The following is a 15834-nucleotide window of genomic DNA, read 5'->3' on the forward strand; positions in this document are numbered from 1 at the left end:
AAGATCAGAACTTATATGCACACCAAAATCTCAACTCAATTTTCTGCTGATTATATGGGAGACTTTTTTAGAAAAATGAAATTTTATTTTCAGTAAATTCACCATCTACCCAAAGCTATTAAAATTTTAGCAAACATTCATCTCATTATCAATACTTAACTAGAGGAAGTTTCTGCAAACTGTAAGATGTCATCCGCGAAAAGCAAATGAGAAATGTTTGGCCCATGTTTATTTAGTTCATTAGGTTTCCAATATCCTTTTTCGATAGTTGCAACAATTTCATAAAAAAGTTATTATATACATAGAACAAAGATATAAGAGGATATAGGGTCACATTGCCTCACCCTCTAGTTAGTTTGAACTCATGAGAGAGCTCCTCGTTCCAACAAACCTGCATAAACACTGAAAAAAATGCAATTCATGATTACCAAGACCGGCAATCTCATTTGAAATTTTAATAAGGACTAAAATCTCCTTTAAAAAACTCCAAATTCAGTTTATCATATAGTTTTTCTAAGTCAATTTTAACAATCAATCATTTTCTTCATTCTAATCTTCCTCTTCATAGTATGAATAATTTCATGAGCGACGATTATATTATCTGTACTATACTTTGTATGAACAAAATTTGATTGGTTTAAACCTACCATTTCTATTAAAATTTGTTTGATACAGTTCACAATAGTTTTAATTATTATTTTTATGACAATCATCCGTTATCCAGTAATTTTAGTTTTTATAATAGATAGTTAAATAAGAAAATTTTTCATATAATCAAATTCTTTTAATATTTTCAATAAAATTATATGAATTTCTGATTATATTGGTTAATATTAGATTTCGTATTAAAAAATAAAATAAAATAAAATATTTTATTTTTCAATTTTCTGAAGTATAATTTATTTTTTAATTTAATAATGAAAATTAGTAAAAAAAAATTATGTAAAAAAAATGATTTGATTTCTACGCACATGCGAATGTGTTTATCAAACCGCGTTGTTTGTACGCAATGAATCAGCAGCCTCATCTTACGTCACAATTCAACAAAACCCTAGTTCCCCAACATATATACTTAAGGCTTCCATAACCCTTTTATTCCCCTTTTCTCTTCTCCCATTTTCTCTCCGTGAATTCTCTTATCTGAAGCTCTCTCTCTCTCTGCGGACTGTAGTCATGTCTGACGAGGAGCACCACTTCGAGTCAAAAGCCGACGCTGGAGCTTCAAAAACCTACCCTCAGCAGGCTGGTACCATCCGCAAGAACGGTTACATTGTTATCAAATCCCGTCCATGCAAGGTTTCCTCCGATTCCGGTGCTTTAATATTGTTTTTGATCTTTCGTTCAGGGTTTTCGTGCAGATCTGTTTTTGTGCGTCGTTGTATGTGGCGTTTTCATTTCTATTATTTTGTCATTTCTATATGGGGCTTTATTTGCTTCGTGTTCAATCTCTGGCTTTATTCTCGTTTGCTGATTGTTTTTTCTTTTGTTTTTCCGTATCCTGGAGTATTTTCCACGTGCGATTTCATGGGTGTTGACCGTGTTTTGCAGTTCTACTACCAGCTTATTTCGAGTTAACTCTGTTGCTTGATTTTTTTTCATCTTTCTGGAACATAGTTTGCAATAGTGGTTGGCTGCAACCCCTTGATGTTTGCTAGTTCAGTGTTTTTTGTGGTTTTAATCGGCATGCATTCCTATAGATTTTGGGGGCTTTTTATTTTGCATATTTTAATTTTAATAGATGTTGCTAAAGGCGTCCACTAGTCTTTAATTATCCGCCAGACTCTTAAATCCTATCTTGTTTGTTACTGACGCCAAACTTGTGGCGTTCTAGTGGATTATTAGATTATGATGGTCTACGCAGTCTCTTATTCCGCACCAGACCAAAATTTAATTAGTAGAATAATGTTTGCAATTGACAATAGCTGCTGATGTCTAGCATTAGTGTGCTCGTGGAGGGGATTTTCGTATAACAACTGCTATATTTAGCTTGTTGCAAATACTAGATGCAGGGCGATAGGTCCTGAGGCAAACATTTAAGCAGGGGCAGTTGTGTGTTTGTGAAATTCATATTGATTTGTTCTTTTTTATGCTATGTTTGCTTAAAAAGTTCCTTCTTGTCAAATAGGTTTATCCTGTTTTGTTAACTGCTGATCTGTTCACAGACATGTATGGTCACTCTACCTTCCTAATTGAGCTTTCCCTTTGGGTTTAAAGTTTCTTTCTAGTTTTGTTCTTTCATTTTATGTCGTCACCTTAGTTGCCTTTTCTTTGTACCAAATCTGATTAATTCATTCTCTGCATGCAGGTTGTTGAGGTTTCCACTTCTAAGACTGGAAAGCATGGTCATGCTAAATGTCATTTTGTTGGAATTGACATCTTCACGGGCAAGAAGCTTGAAGATATTGTTCCCTCTTCCCACAACTGTGATGTATGTGCATATATTCTCTTCTGGGAACATTCAAATTATAGAATTTAATATGTTCCCATGAATATACGTACTTGTTGCATGACAGTAACACAATTCTTGTTTCTCATTATATTACAGGTTCCTCATGTGACTCGTACTGACTACCAGCTGATTGATATCTCTGAGGACGGATTTGTATGAATTATATGCCCCTGTTTGATTGCCTTTCTTGACCGAAGGCAGGCTACATATAATAATCTGTTGAATTTCAGGTGAGCCTGCTGACTGAGAATGGAAACACTAAGGATGACCTGAGGCTTCCAACTGATGAGAATCTTCTCACACAGGTTAGTTCTTTTCACTTCCATGCCAGTGTGTTGCCTAGTTTGCTGTGATTGGTGAAGTGTTGTTAGCGTGCAAGGATCATTTTTGTTTGTTTCTGTTTGAAACTGGTTAGTTGTCAGATGCAGTCTTGCAATGATTTTCTTCCATCTAATCATGAGCTTTTAATAAGCAGCATAATAGATTGAGTTACAATTTTGATTCTTTAACATTGTGAGTGAGGTGCATATAATCTGATATATTGTCAGCCTAATTTTTTGTTAATAGTCTTTTCGCAATCATCTCGCCACTTGCTCAGTCTTGTAATGATTTTCTTCCATCTAATCATGAGCTTTTAGTATAGAGGTCTAGATTTGGTTCAGTTAACTGAAAACCAAGCCTAATTGTATGAAGTTGGGTTAATTTGGTTCAGTTCGGTTTTTAGTTTCAGGTTTGATTATGCAAATAAGAAAGTTCACTTCTCTCTACACTTTCCAGTTTTCATTGTAAAAAATTTGTTTTGACAAAAAACTGAGGAATGTTCAAGGATTTTTAGAACTCTAGTGCATATTTCATAAAAATCATAAAATATCTAAAAATATATAGAAAAATTATAAAATAGGTAATTAAATTTATAATTTTGAAAAATAGTGTATGCTTTTGAGTTTGATTTTGAATATTATATGGATTTGTATTTCTGTGTTTTGGTTTCTACTAGTTTGGTTGTTACTTGAATTAAATTTTGGTGGTAAACATTAGGACAGTTTTTTTTCTTTGAAAAAGAAAAAAAACAAATAGAAAAGAATTAGAAGAGTCAACATTCTCTTAAGTTTGGTCAATTCAAACCAAACTGAACCCAATTTATTTTGATTTGGTTTTGGACTGATTTACAACCCTTTATTATTTCTGTTAGTAGTCGGTGATTGATATGATATTTTTCAAAAGTCACATCCTTATTATTGTGTTTTTGCACCCAATCCTTTGGCACTTAAATACAGGTTACCTGTTTTGGGGGGTTTGGTTTTAGTATCACGTAATCTCCTGGATGTTTATGCAGATCAAGGATGGATTTGCTGAGGGAAAAGATCTGGTTGTGAGCGTCATGTCATCAATGGGAGAGGAGCAGATCTGCGCCCTGAAGGATATCGGACCCAAATAGATTGTCCTTTTGTTTAAGGGCCTTGAAGCCTGAAACGAGGCAGGCAGATATTAGTTTTTAATTTGGTGAGGTTTTCTGCTAGTTTGCTTATTGGAGGTTAAAGGATCTTTTTTATTTCCTTTACAATTTACTACATGAACCATACCTTGGTTGTTGGTGTGGAAGGGTTATATTCACCTGACTGTATATACGCTTCCTAGCACCTGTCTCAAACCTTAAATTACCTTTACAGTTTTTGGGATCCGTTTTTATTTATTTTCTTTATTTGTTTACCCTTTTGAAACATTGGTTAGCAGTGAATGGGCTAAGGGGGTAGCCTCTGGATCTATCAAATGTTGTGGCATTAACTTTGATACACTTGTTTTTTTCTTTATAATTACCTGCTGTTTATGTGTCCATAATTCAAGGGCTTGAGGGTAGATTCAATCGTTCCTGCTCTTATAAATTGTCCATTCCAACGGAAACTATTAAGGGTTGAGCAATAAATGAGAAATTAGAAACGAACACAGAAATGTGGCTGTTTAATTATAATCACACTTACACAATTAAGTATAAGAACATGAATAACATTTATCTCAAGTGGGTGAGGTAGAGATTGAATATGAATTGAACAAGATGTAGGGCTGTTAAATGGGTCTTGATCTGCTTGTGCATCATGATTGGCAGTGTCTCGGTGTCAGGATGGGTGGAATTGTTCTGTATTATGTTTTCCCTTGGTAGTTTCGGCTTGTATTACTGTATATGCCTTGTGTTTGTTGCGTCATTTAGCTTAGTATTTATCAGAACTCACATTATATTACTTAGGTGGTCATATAAGATGAAATTCAACACTTCCTGTATACTGCGTACATAGATTACTATTTGATGGATTCCGTACATAAATGGTGTCGAAGTTAATTTGATAGAAAGAGTTGGGGACAAATTGGAGTCGTGTAGTCAAGCCTTAATGGATCTACCACTTGGTTGATATATGAGATTCGATCTTTCATAGGCAAATGGTATGATAGTCTGATCATTAATGAACAAATAGAAGTTTAGGTTTGATGTATTGAAGCGAGTTAATTCCTTAAGGAAAGATGGAAGGATGAAAAGAAAAAAGGGAAAAGATTTGAAAAGCTTGGGAAATACTCACCAATGAATCAGTTATAATTTTATCAATTAACGACTGACTATGGAAATGAATTAAGATTATATTTTATTAATTATTTTGTTATTATTTTATAAGTATCACAAGTCAGATAATAACATTTCACAGGTTGCCTGGCAATCACATACCATCACAGTCACTCAATTAACCTCTATTCAACTTTCTCTACTGTGACTGATTTTGTTAGAAAATCAAAAAGTTTTCATCAAAGAAAAATGGTAGTTTGAATTTTAAAGGGATAAATTACCAGACTGTTAGTATATACTGACATAGTTTGTATCAAGAGCAGACAGGTTTTGCGTTGCCTGCTGTCAGGATTACCAAATTACAAGCAAAAATGGAAGTCGGCACCAAATCTAATAATACAAAATTGTTGATGGGAAGTAATAAAGAAATGGATGCGAAATCATTTATATGTTATCTTGAAAATCGGATAATTGTACCAAGCCAGTCTTCAGGAATATTCCTCCTCAATTCTCCACTTAAGGCCCTCAACGAGTGGCTTGTTGCCGCCTGTAAAAATCATAAACATCTCAACCATACTTAATATTCCAAACAAACATAAAATTTTTATATGAATTTCATTCATAAAATTATTGGCCAGAATATTATATTTGTGAATCTATTTTTTAAAAATATTTAAATTAGTATTTATATTATCTTTAACAATTTTTAATTTTTATACTTTAAAAAAAAATTTAATTTAATCTCGAACTGGTAATACATATTAATACCATCAGTCTGTTAACATACATTAATACTATTAGTCAAGCATCACGTTAATTCATATTGGATACTTAATTATATTTTTTTATACCTACGGCCAAATAATATTACCTTCACTATGTACACGTCAATTCCAAGCTTCGCAATCATTGCTGCTTCCGAAATTTTCGTCACCATTCCTCCAGTAGTATCATGTGCTGACACGCTAATTTCAACTGTTTTAAGAATTTTTGAAACAGTCAAAGATATCAGAACATGACTAAAACTATTGATCATTGAACTGATGTACTAAGTGCGTTATGTTGTCACAATGTCCTCGATAAGAATCCTACAATGGTTTTCAGAAACTCCTAACTATGTCAAACATCATATTAAGATTAAAGTATCTTTTACCAACCTTGCTTATTCGTACAATGAAGAGTCGGTTTCACAACAGTCCAATCTCCATCAGCACTAACAACTGCAACAATGACAAGTTTGTGTAGTCTATTTTCGATAATAATCATCCAAGCTTCAAGCATGATCCTGTATGCACGAAAACAGACAATAACTTGGGACCTTACCAATCTCTCTTAAGAGTACTGCATTAGGATCGGATGGTGGACGGTCATACACACCGAAAACATCTGTCTTTAAACAAAATTAAGTGGATAACATAGACAAAATAAATATTCAAATCAAGCAGTGAGTGGCAAACCAATCGCAGAAAAGATTCAAAATGAGCATGACCCGACATTTGGGAAATCAACTCAACATGTTTAAAGTTTTATACTTCGATAATCTGCTCTTCCAAAAACTTTTAACAAAGTACAGCGGTTGTTTGGCTAGAATGACATACATAGAAAGACAATTATAAGGAACTAACTACTCGCTTAATAAAACTTTTCCCATGTGGGAACTCCTTGGATATAATTGCCCGAAAATGAACAGAATAAAACTATCATACCACTGTGAAAGATGATAAAAGAACTTATTTCCTGATCGAAGGATACAAGAAAAACAACATATTCAGGCTTCAGGTGAGCTGCAAGATGACGAATTATCACATCTCCACTCAATATGGTGCAGCCCTGATTGGTAAGCAATTTAAAGGACATTAGTTCCAACTTCAATAGTAAATAACAAAACCTCCAACTACCTGTACTCTAAGAGACCAAACCTGTAAGTCATCAAGTACTGCATCTCCATGGAGAACCTAAAAATGTAATGAAGAATGTTATATAATGCAAATTCCCAGGAAACCTATTATGTCTCGACATATCCCACTCTGTTACAAGTAAAATTTATTTGTGTGTTGAATCTAGAACATAAAATATATACATATATATATATTCCACATATGTACAGTATACTTATATGGGACATCCATAGGTTTATGTGGGGTTAGAATTATATGGAATACATGGAAGATGAGATAACAGAATCTCATCAATTTCCTCAAACCATGGGAGACACAAAAGCAGGTGTACTTGCCGAAATTGTCTTGATGAGTGATGAGAAGCTTTATCTAAACAGCTAAACAGTTTATTCTGTAGGTATCCCCAATAGAGACCTGGAACAAATGACATTAATACATCTATTTGAAGATTCGAGAAGGGTTTTGTTGCCTTAACCTAACTCTAAGTTCCCCCTCTGCAATTTAGATCCTTCTATTCCTAAATTAACCTTAACATTCTCATCAAGATTACATACTACAAAAGGCTTACCATGTTGAATTCGAAGTTATCGGATATTGAGATACCCAATTTCCCATTAGAACTACATGTAATTATTGAACTTGACATAAGAGTTCAAGTAACTCATAACTAATAACTTAAACTTCAAGTTTTTTAGTATAAGTATTTGGGCTTGAAAAGTTGCTGAATATATAGTGCTTAGGGATATTCGTGTTGTTACGACCTAGGACATTGTGAACCTTTGGTTATGATTTACAATTATGATATGTGATCTTGATAAAGACATTAAATTTGAGTGGAGGGATTGTGATGCCTAATGTCACTTACAAAACATAAGCGATTTTGAAGCCCTAAAACTCTCATGCAATTGTGAATACAAGAGCTCAAGTAACTCAGTTAACCAATAATTCAAACTTGAATGTTTGAGAAATAGTTGTTTGGTTCAAAAAGTTTAGACTAATGGTTTGAGCTTGTGACCAAAATGCTACAATTATAGAACTAGACTCATATTAGCCACAAGGACAGATACTTCAAGATATTTAGCTCCCCGTTTCTCCATGCTTATGAGATGCATATAGGTTTAAATTGGGAGATGGAATCCCGAGCAAGAAATCATCTTCTGAGGATTCAGACTTACGGGCACGAAACCTGAATCTATTGTTTTATCCACCACTGATAAGTCAGCTGAGGCTACCTGAAGAAGTATGAAAGTCCAAGATTATGGTAAGATAAAACACAGGAAAACGAGCAAGTCTCCCTACTTATGATAATTTGATAAATATGATATAAAATGTGATCTTCAATGATCGATCTAACATTTCTTTTAGAGGTTGACCATCCGCACGAAAATGGAGATAGTCCAATAGAAGGAATACCGCCTGCATGAAAGCATAGAACTTTGTACATTGAGGTGCTCCACTGCTGGAGATCCAGTAGCCAAAGAAGAAAACAAGAGAAAACATGGCTTGCCAAGTAGACATTTGCAAACATCATTATACTCATCAACAGAATGTTCTCGTAACAGTTACATCACAATAAGTAGATCTGTACCTCTGGCTAGTGACCTAACAATTTCAAGATTGAGGGTTGTAACCTGAAAAACAATATGCAAATAAATAAACAAAAGCAACAAAGATGATAAATGATTGAATCCTCCTATTATCAGAGATGAAGGATCAATTACATAACATTAAGGTCTAGTAACGTAGGATAACTGCCACAGACTATACCAGGTCAAATGCAACTTCATTTCCGAGAATATAGTAAACAAGAAGCATATAGTTTTTCTTTTATTCTTCCCGAAGTATTAACGCTTACAGAATTTAATTGCATAGGCATAACATAGAACACATCTGTGATTAAATAATTTATTTGGAGAGTTTAAATGTATCTATCAAATATTTTACATATAACAAGGGTTCCCATAAATTGCTGGTTTAGATTCTTGTCCCATTAACTACACATATCCAATTTTTATCAGACTTGGCATGATTTGTGCTACTAATAATGCATAATGACAACAACATTTGAAGGAAAAATAACCCAAAAAAAAACGTTTGTGGTAGAAAATCTTACAGAAATGCGTGTAGCAACAAAACCCGCCTTGACAAGAGCTTGGTCCAACCCTCCTTTGTGAACTCCGGACTTGCTAGCCTGAAAGTGCCCAAAAGAACCTAACACCAACTACTAGAATGTGAACAATACCATCCCATATCTTTTCTTACCTGAAACCGTATGACACTTCAACCCTAAAATCCTAAACCATAGTTCCAAGTAAAAATAAGCTCATCCCTCAACTTCTCATTAAGTATTACAGACTAGAGATCATACAGCCACACTTTTCTTTGAAGCCTTCTTTTTATTATCATTCATGTAATGTTTAAATTTATGAATCTGCAATCTGAAAGAAAGGTCTTACAAGCAAGCCAAGCTATCTCACTAACCTGCACCATGAACAATAACAAATTTGCTAGACTTCACAAATTGCTTATCGCCAAAGTCATCTGCATTACAAGAAATTTCCTGACTTCCCAGTCTCTTACTCCAGTCCATGCAAAGAATTTTTCCAGAACAAGAACCCTCAATCATAGTCTGCCTTAGCTGTGATGATACAGTCTCAAGATTTTCCTCATTTATCTTCTCTAGTTCATTCTTGCATGTAATAGCTGCACCCCCTGGTATATGTAGCAGGCCATTGTTAATGACAATAAACTACATAAGAAAAAAAAAATCAATCTTTTCTATTTCCCATTTCATAAATATCTTAAGTCATTAGCCCACACACTGTCATAAAGTCCACTTTTGACTAAGTTGCAAACATAGACTGTTGCATCTCTTGCAACTATAAATACTAAACCTTCTCTAATCAGGATCTACGTGCTCATATTGCATTCCTATATATACTTTCTCATTAAAGCAAGCTCAGAATCTTCGTTTAAAACAAATCGAACTTTTAACAGTTGCCCACTGTTTATTTATCCATATGGCAAGTACACTTGATTGCTAAAGCTTATGAGTCTGACAAAATGACCAGTGATGCAAAAAGTAAATTAATGAAGAAGGCAGAGGGCATGAATCAAACAAAAATATATATGCGTAAGTTTTTCGACATGTGGGGGGAAAAATCATAAAGGAAATAGATAAAATTGAAATAGGAGAACAAACCCAGTTTTACTATGCATCGAACCGATCTGCTTTCGGTCTTTGTTTGGTTTCTATCCTCCATTTCTGCTTATAGGTTCTGGGTTGGTAATTCCTCTCTTCGGTTCAAATCTGTAAGTACGTACTCTGGCAGTGTGCTTTGCCAATTTCTGATTTGTTCCAAACACAACCTCTGTGATTTGAATTTCCCACTTCCAATAGCTAAAAGGTACTTCGCCAACCTTCAGGTGCGGGAAGAAATCCCGCAGCGTGCTTTACCAAAGTCACCGAAATTTGTTTTTTATGCATAGAGGCATTGGATTACATATGAAATCTTTTATTGGAAGGAATGATTTTTCTTTTGGTACTTCAAAAGCTTTTTGAACTCTAACCGTCCCAAATGTAACATAATAAAGTTGAATTTTCAGTAATATAAAGTAAAACAGCTTGTAAAACTTGATTCAGAAAAACAAAAAATTTACTCATTAATATATTGATAAATATATCTTGTGAAGGTAGATTAAGTCTCTTAAACCTATTGCATTCTTGTGCAAAACAAAAATTTTATGAAAATTATATTTTTCTAATTATAATAAACATAAAGAAAAAAGAACTCGAACTAATCTTTTTAAGACTCAAAAAAAATTAAGATAATATATTTTTAAACACCCATGATGTTATAATAGTAACCTCATTCATCAACATCACTATTATAATAGATATTATGTGTTCAATAATTAAACTTTTATATTGGTAAATTTTGTGAGTTAGTGCATTAACCTCATTTTATAATGAGTATCAATCAATGGAATTAATCATATTACCTTATTTTTCTATTATGTCTTTTTTGTTGCATGACACTAATCGAGCAGTAGAAGTGCTGGGTAATTAACAATCCACTAGGGTAGAAATATTGTAATTGCCACCAGGCTTGGCATTATTATCGACTATATATACATAGTTAGAATGTAACCCATAATGGTATATGAGAAAAACTTAAGAATTTCCTTTATCACCCTCATTCTCTTTACTTCCCTTTTTCCTCTTCCCTCATTCCCTCTCCTCTCATTCTCTTTGTCTCTCGCTAACTAACTCTCATTCTCTTCTCTCATGAGTTAAGTTTTTGACAACTTAGTTTCAAATTTAGATTAACAGACACAAAGAACCAGAAAAATAAAGGGTCGTAACCAGGAAAAAAAACAACAAAAATGCCAACTTTTCATTAGAAAAACATATGATTTTATTGTGATGTTCAGATTGGTTGATATTACGAAAAAAATATTAACATAGTATCAATATTGAGTGCAAGAAACACAACCCATAGTGATCTCCAATAAGAATCATTATCACAGTAGAAATTATTCGTCACCTTAACAAATAAATTCTCTATTTCACTCTCTCGAATATCACTAAGGAGATTCCTAACATAGAGAGTTCTGCTTGAACGGTTGCTCATCCTTCGTAAATTAAAGAGAAATATTAAGTTTTGGGAGGACTTCTAGTTAGGTGACTTGGGCTTGCTTAAGCTTTTAGCTTTCGCGCCTATTGAGGAACAGGATCTCCATAGATGTGTTAGGGACTAGTCACATGGTGTCATCTGGCCAATGGGATTTGAAGGCCCTACATACACCAGGTGTTGCTGATAGGTACGTTGCTTCAGATGGCAGTGGTACCAACTTCTAAAGATAATAATATTCCAGACTCCTACTATTGGGGTAAGACGAGCTCTGCTAGTTCTTGGTTAGCTTGGCTTACATCCTCCTGGAGAGCAATCATTGGCACCCAGAGGATAGGAACTGGAGAGATATTTGGCATTGGGCAGGTGCTCAACAGCTGCACCTGCCCAATGATTCCTTTAGTTGGTTGCTAAGGGGAAACTTTTGATGAATTGGGAGAGGTACCAACGTCACATGTCCTCTACAGTGAAATGCAGTAGGTGTGGCGGTTATATTCAGGATGTTAATCATGTCCTCCGTAATTATAGCGTGGCCAAGCTACTGGGGTTAAAGATCATCCCCACCGAAGCCCAATCAACTTTCTTCAGTATTGCTGTAGATGAGTGGTTAGTGCTGAACCTCAAAAATAATTAGTCATAGTGTAAGACATTTCAAGATTGGAGAGTGATCTTTGGCTCTATTTGCAGGAGTTTATGGAACCATAAAAATAAATTTGTTTTTCAAGAGAGTGAGAGCAGTATCAGTGAGCTAGCTAAAGATGTGTCTCTCATGACTGATTATACTTTTATACCTAATAATATGCATCTTTATTTTCTTTCAAGTATGACGCACATATATGAAGAACTTATTGTTTGACAGAAACTACCTAGGGGTTGGTTGAAAGTGAACACTGATGGTGCTTATCGTGCTACAACTAACCTTTCCTGTTGTGGCAGACCTATTAGAGATGAGAATAGTTCTTGTCTGAGAAGCTTCATTAGGAAAATTAGTAGATGCTCTGTTCTTCATGCTGAACTTTGGGGAGCCTTCGATGATCTTCAACTCGCTTGAAATGTCGGGTTCCATAGTATCATTGTAGAAATGAATATACTCTGACAGTGTAGTTACTCTTTAAAGAGAATTATAGTACTAACGTACATGTCGTCTACATTCGTGTGATCAAGCACTTGCTACTGTAGAATTGGCAGGTTCAGATCCAACATGTCTATTGCAAAGCAAATAAATGTACTAACTAGTTGGTGAATGTTGACTTCTCTCTAACGGTGAGCCTTCATTCTCACGTTGAAGTGTCGAATGATCTCCAACAGCTACTCACTAACGATATCATGAGCATCTTTTGACACAAGATGTACATGATGACCTCTTAGTTTTTTTTAGTTTTTGTCTCTCCTCGTATCAAACAAAGAATTAATCATATTATCCTTACTAAGTATGGTGTTTTCTAATCTAAATTTGATTAACAAATATTAAAGTATGTAATTTTGTATGAATGAAATTTTAGAGGACTTAAACATATGATTTGACATTCTAGATTTTTAATGATTCTTGCAATAACAAAATTTCTTTTTAAAAAATTCTAAGTACCATTTTAGTTTGCAACAATAAAATAAATCATGTGTTTTAGATAAGAACTAAGTAACATATGAGAAAATAAAATGTTTGTACTAACATTTAAAGTTTAACAATCTGAAATAATAACATATATATTTATGCTCTGTAACATCCTTTTTGATTAACTTAATGACATTATTAACAATTTGAATAAAAAATCTGACATTCCAACAAGTATGAAAACTCAAAATATATATGAATTTTAACGGTTTATGATGAGAAATCAAGCATCAAAATATATAGTAAATGCAACAGTATAAATTAAAAATATTAGAAAAAATGAATTTCATTGTAGTTAGACATTGCTTACTCCAGTTGCTCAAACAACCAGTTTAAGTGATTCAATTATTTTCTTCAGTTTCAAATTTGGTTTAATAATTAGATTGATGATGTAAAGTTTTAATCGTTTAATAGATTTATTATTGAATGACACTTGAAGAAATCTGAATTCTGCTTTTTAGCTTCTCTTCTGGGCGTATGACTCAAACCCATTGACCTTTAAACCCAAAACAAACACAACTTTGTTAACCCTTAAACCCAAAGATTTAAACCCCAAAAGCCCACACCCTTTAAACCTCTTAAACCCAGAAATCTAAAATCCTTGAAACCATTAAAAACCACCCAAACCCATTAACCCATAAAAATCCAAACAAACTCTGAAACCCAAATATGTAGCTTACACATTCCAACTTTTTCATTTACTGATACATTTTATATATTGGTTTAGCTAAACTTGCATTTTAGTTTTTATGAATAACATTATGTAACAGAATTTTTGAAGGCAAGCAAAAAGAATTGCTGAAGTTTATTATATATATATATATATATATATTTAAAGAGAGGATGACTTCATATTAATTGTATTCAAAAAGTAAAATATCATTGTTAATTTTTGTTTCCAAAATTTTGAAATTACCAATGACCTTACCATTTGCACTTTTTCGTTGGAGGCAGCTCCATCCTTTTGCCTCGTCCCAACCCGATATGCAATATCTGGATTTCCTCCTTCAAGGTTTCTGTTTCCAGTTTTGGATAGAAGCGTACTTGCAAGGAAGAGATCATGTTTTCCACTACTACTAAACAATTTTTATTTTTTTAAATTGACATATATATATATATATATATTTTTTGTAAATATTTAACATTTAGTTAAATTTTATTCAATTATATTTTTATATTATTTTAAAATGAAATTATATTTGTATAATGTAATAAATGTGATTATTATACTTCCTGGCGTACAAGCTGGTAGGATTCAATTCCCACCACAAAAAAAGTTGTAGTATTTAATAATTAAGCTACTTGTTGACATCACGACTATGTTTTCGTACTTGATGTATCTTCAAAACATCTAATAATTTGTGTAAATTAAAGTAATCACAGAATTAATTCGCCGAATTCAATCCACAATTTCAAACCAATCAATAATGTAAATCAAAATCAATGTAAATAAAAAAAAATTAATCACAAAAATAACGAGACATAAATTTATATAAAAAAAACCTTCTAGTGTAGAGAAAAAAACTAGCGACCAAACTACGAACCAAATTCACTATTAAAAAACCAAGTATAAAATATTCTCAAGTAATTCACACTTGAAATCACCAATAATGAAGAAAGTATATCCATGTTTTTCTAAATAAACTCAATTTCTCATAAACCGAAAGAAAGATTACAAAAATCAAACATTATTCTTGATTCCTGTGATTGAAAGAAGAAGCACAAAATCAGCTCTATTTTGTCCTTGATTTCTGTGCACAAAAACAAGCCCTTCATTTTCTTTTTTCTTTGGTACATGTGCACAGGAAAACGAATAATAATTTTGAAACTATTTTACCTTTATTTTTCTTGTCTAAAGATAAAACCTTTCTGCCCTTCTCGATCTGAATCCGTGATTAAGAGAGAACAAAAAAATTATGATGTTTTTTAACTTTTTCAAATTTTGTGCAGAGTAAAAAAATTGAAAACTCTTTTATTTTATGTTAGTTCTCAAAAAATGCCAACACCTTTCTTTTATTTAATTTAATTTGTCACGTGGGCGGGACAACCAACATTATAAATTCGTAGACTGGAACTGTAAGATTAGAATTTTCAAATAAGTATCGAAAAGATCCATGAGAGAGTTGATAGAGTCAACGTTAAACTGTTGATCTTCAAGCTTACCTTCAAGTTTTAAAGAAATGTCGACGCCATCAATGGTCTTGAAATGCCCATAAGAGTCTATTTGCATTTCAAGATGGTTGATGGAATACGCTTTAATGGACTCATATATTTCTGAAAATCTTAAGAAATGATGTTGAACGATAATATCTATGTATCGTCGGGTTAAAGTTAAAAACTTATTGCAAATAAAGAAGCTCTCTCGATCTCTCCTTACACCTTCGAGGATAGAGAACTCAAAGATGCACTTATTTGCCAATACACATGTCTGTTCTTCATATAATCTATTAATCATTAAATGTTTGTTTTCGAACTATAGTTTATACGTTGTCATTGTTCTGGCTGATGAGCTCTGATGGGTGCATACATGTTTTTCAATTTATTCCATAAAACTTGTGCATTCACTTCTTTATTGGTATGATGATAGATACTATTATCCACCAACTTTCGGATATTTCTTGAAATCTTTCTATGAATTTTCTCTCAATCATTATATGATTTTTCCATTGGCTTAGTAGTTCTTAAGTTAA

The 15834-nt window shown here is 33.2% G+C and overlaps 2 protein-coding genes across 2 annotated transcripts; one reads left to right on the forward strand and one right to left on the reverse strand.

Moving 5' to 3' along the window:
- Positions 1 to 1076: 1076 nt before the first annotated feature.
- On the forward strand, positions 1077 to 4240 carry LOC110824070 (eukaryotic translation initiation factor 5A-2). Its single transcript, XM_022054596.2, has 5 exons — positions 1077 to 1296; positions 2306 to 2428; positions 2546 to 2602; positions 2680 to 2754; positions 3786 to 4240. Exons 1-5 carry the CDS (start codon positions 1174 to 1176, stop codon positions 3885 to 3887), a joined length of 480 nt encoding a protein of 159 aa, XP_021910288.1. The 5' UTR covers positions 1077 to 1173; the 3' UTR covers positions 3888 to 4240.
- A 1013-nt stretch (positions 4241 to 5253) lies between these two features.
- LOC110824151 (Amino acid kinase family protein) lies at positions 5254 to 10486 on the reverse strand. Its single transcript, XM_088213220.1, has 12 exons — positions 10101 to 10486; positions 9380 to 9610; positions 9012 to 9109; positions 8487 to 8529; positions 8253 to 8314; positions 8074 to 8130; positions 6920 to 6955; positions 6753 to 6830; positions 6324 to 6390; positions 6158 to 6220; positions 5872 to 5975; positions 5254 to 5547 (listed from the first exon to the last, which is right to left on the reverse strand). The coding sequence occupies exons 1-12, from the start codon at positions 10159 to 10161 to the stop codon at positions 5452 to 5454; spliced, it is 996 nt and encodes a 331-aa protein (XP_088069346.1). The 5' UTR covers positions 10162 to 10486; the 3' UTR covers positions 5254 to 5451.
- Positions 10487 to 15834: the final 5348 nt, after the last annotated feature.

The sequence above is a fragment of the Carica papaya genome, chromosome 2 (genome assembly GCF_054855325.1).
Source record: "Carica papaya isolate Zhongbai chromosome 2, ASM5485532v1, whole genome shotgun sequence".
NCBI lineage: Eukaryota > Viridiplantae > Streptophyta > Magnoliopsida > Brassicales > Caricaceae > Carica > Carica papaya.

Excerpts from the sequence above, each read along its gene's own strand:
- LOC110824070 (XM_022054596.2), top strand. The coding sequence starts at position 1,174 with ATGTCTGACGAGGAGCACCACTTCGAGTCAAAAGCCGACGCTGGAGCT. Across the intron at positions 1,297-2,305 it reads TCAAATCCCGTCCATGCAAG|GTTGTTGAGGTTTCCACTTC; the intron begins GTTTCCTCCGAT and ends CTCTGCATGCAG. Across the intron at positions 2,429-2,545 it reads CCTCTTCCCACAACTGTGAT|GTTCCTCATGTGACTCGTAC; the intron begins GTATGTGCATAT and ends ATTATATTACAG.
- LOC110824151 (XM_088213220.1), bottom strand. The coding sequence starts at position 10,161 with ATGGAGGATAGAAACCAAACAAAGACCGAAAGCAGATCGGTTCGATGC. Across the intron at positions 8,530-9,011 it reads TTGTTGCTACACGCATTTCT|GTTACAACCCTCAATCTTGA; the intron begins GTAAGATTTTCT and ends ATTGTTTTTCAG. Across the intron at positions 6,221-6,323 it reads AGTACTCTTAAGAGAGATTG|TTGTTAGTGCTGATGGAGAT; the intron begins GTAAGGTCCCAA and ends TCATTGTTGCAG.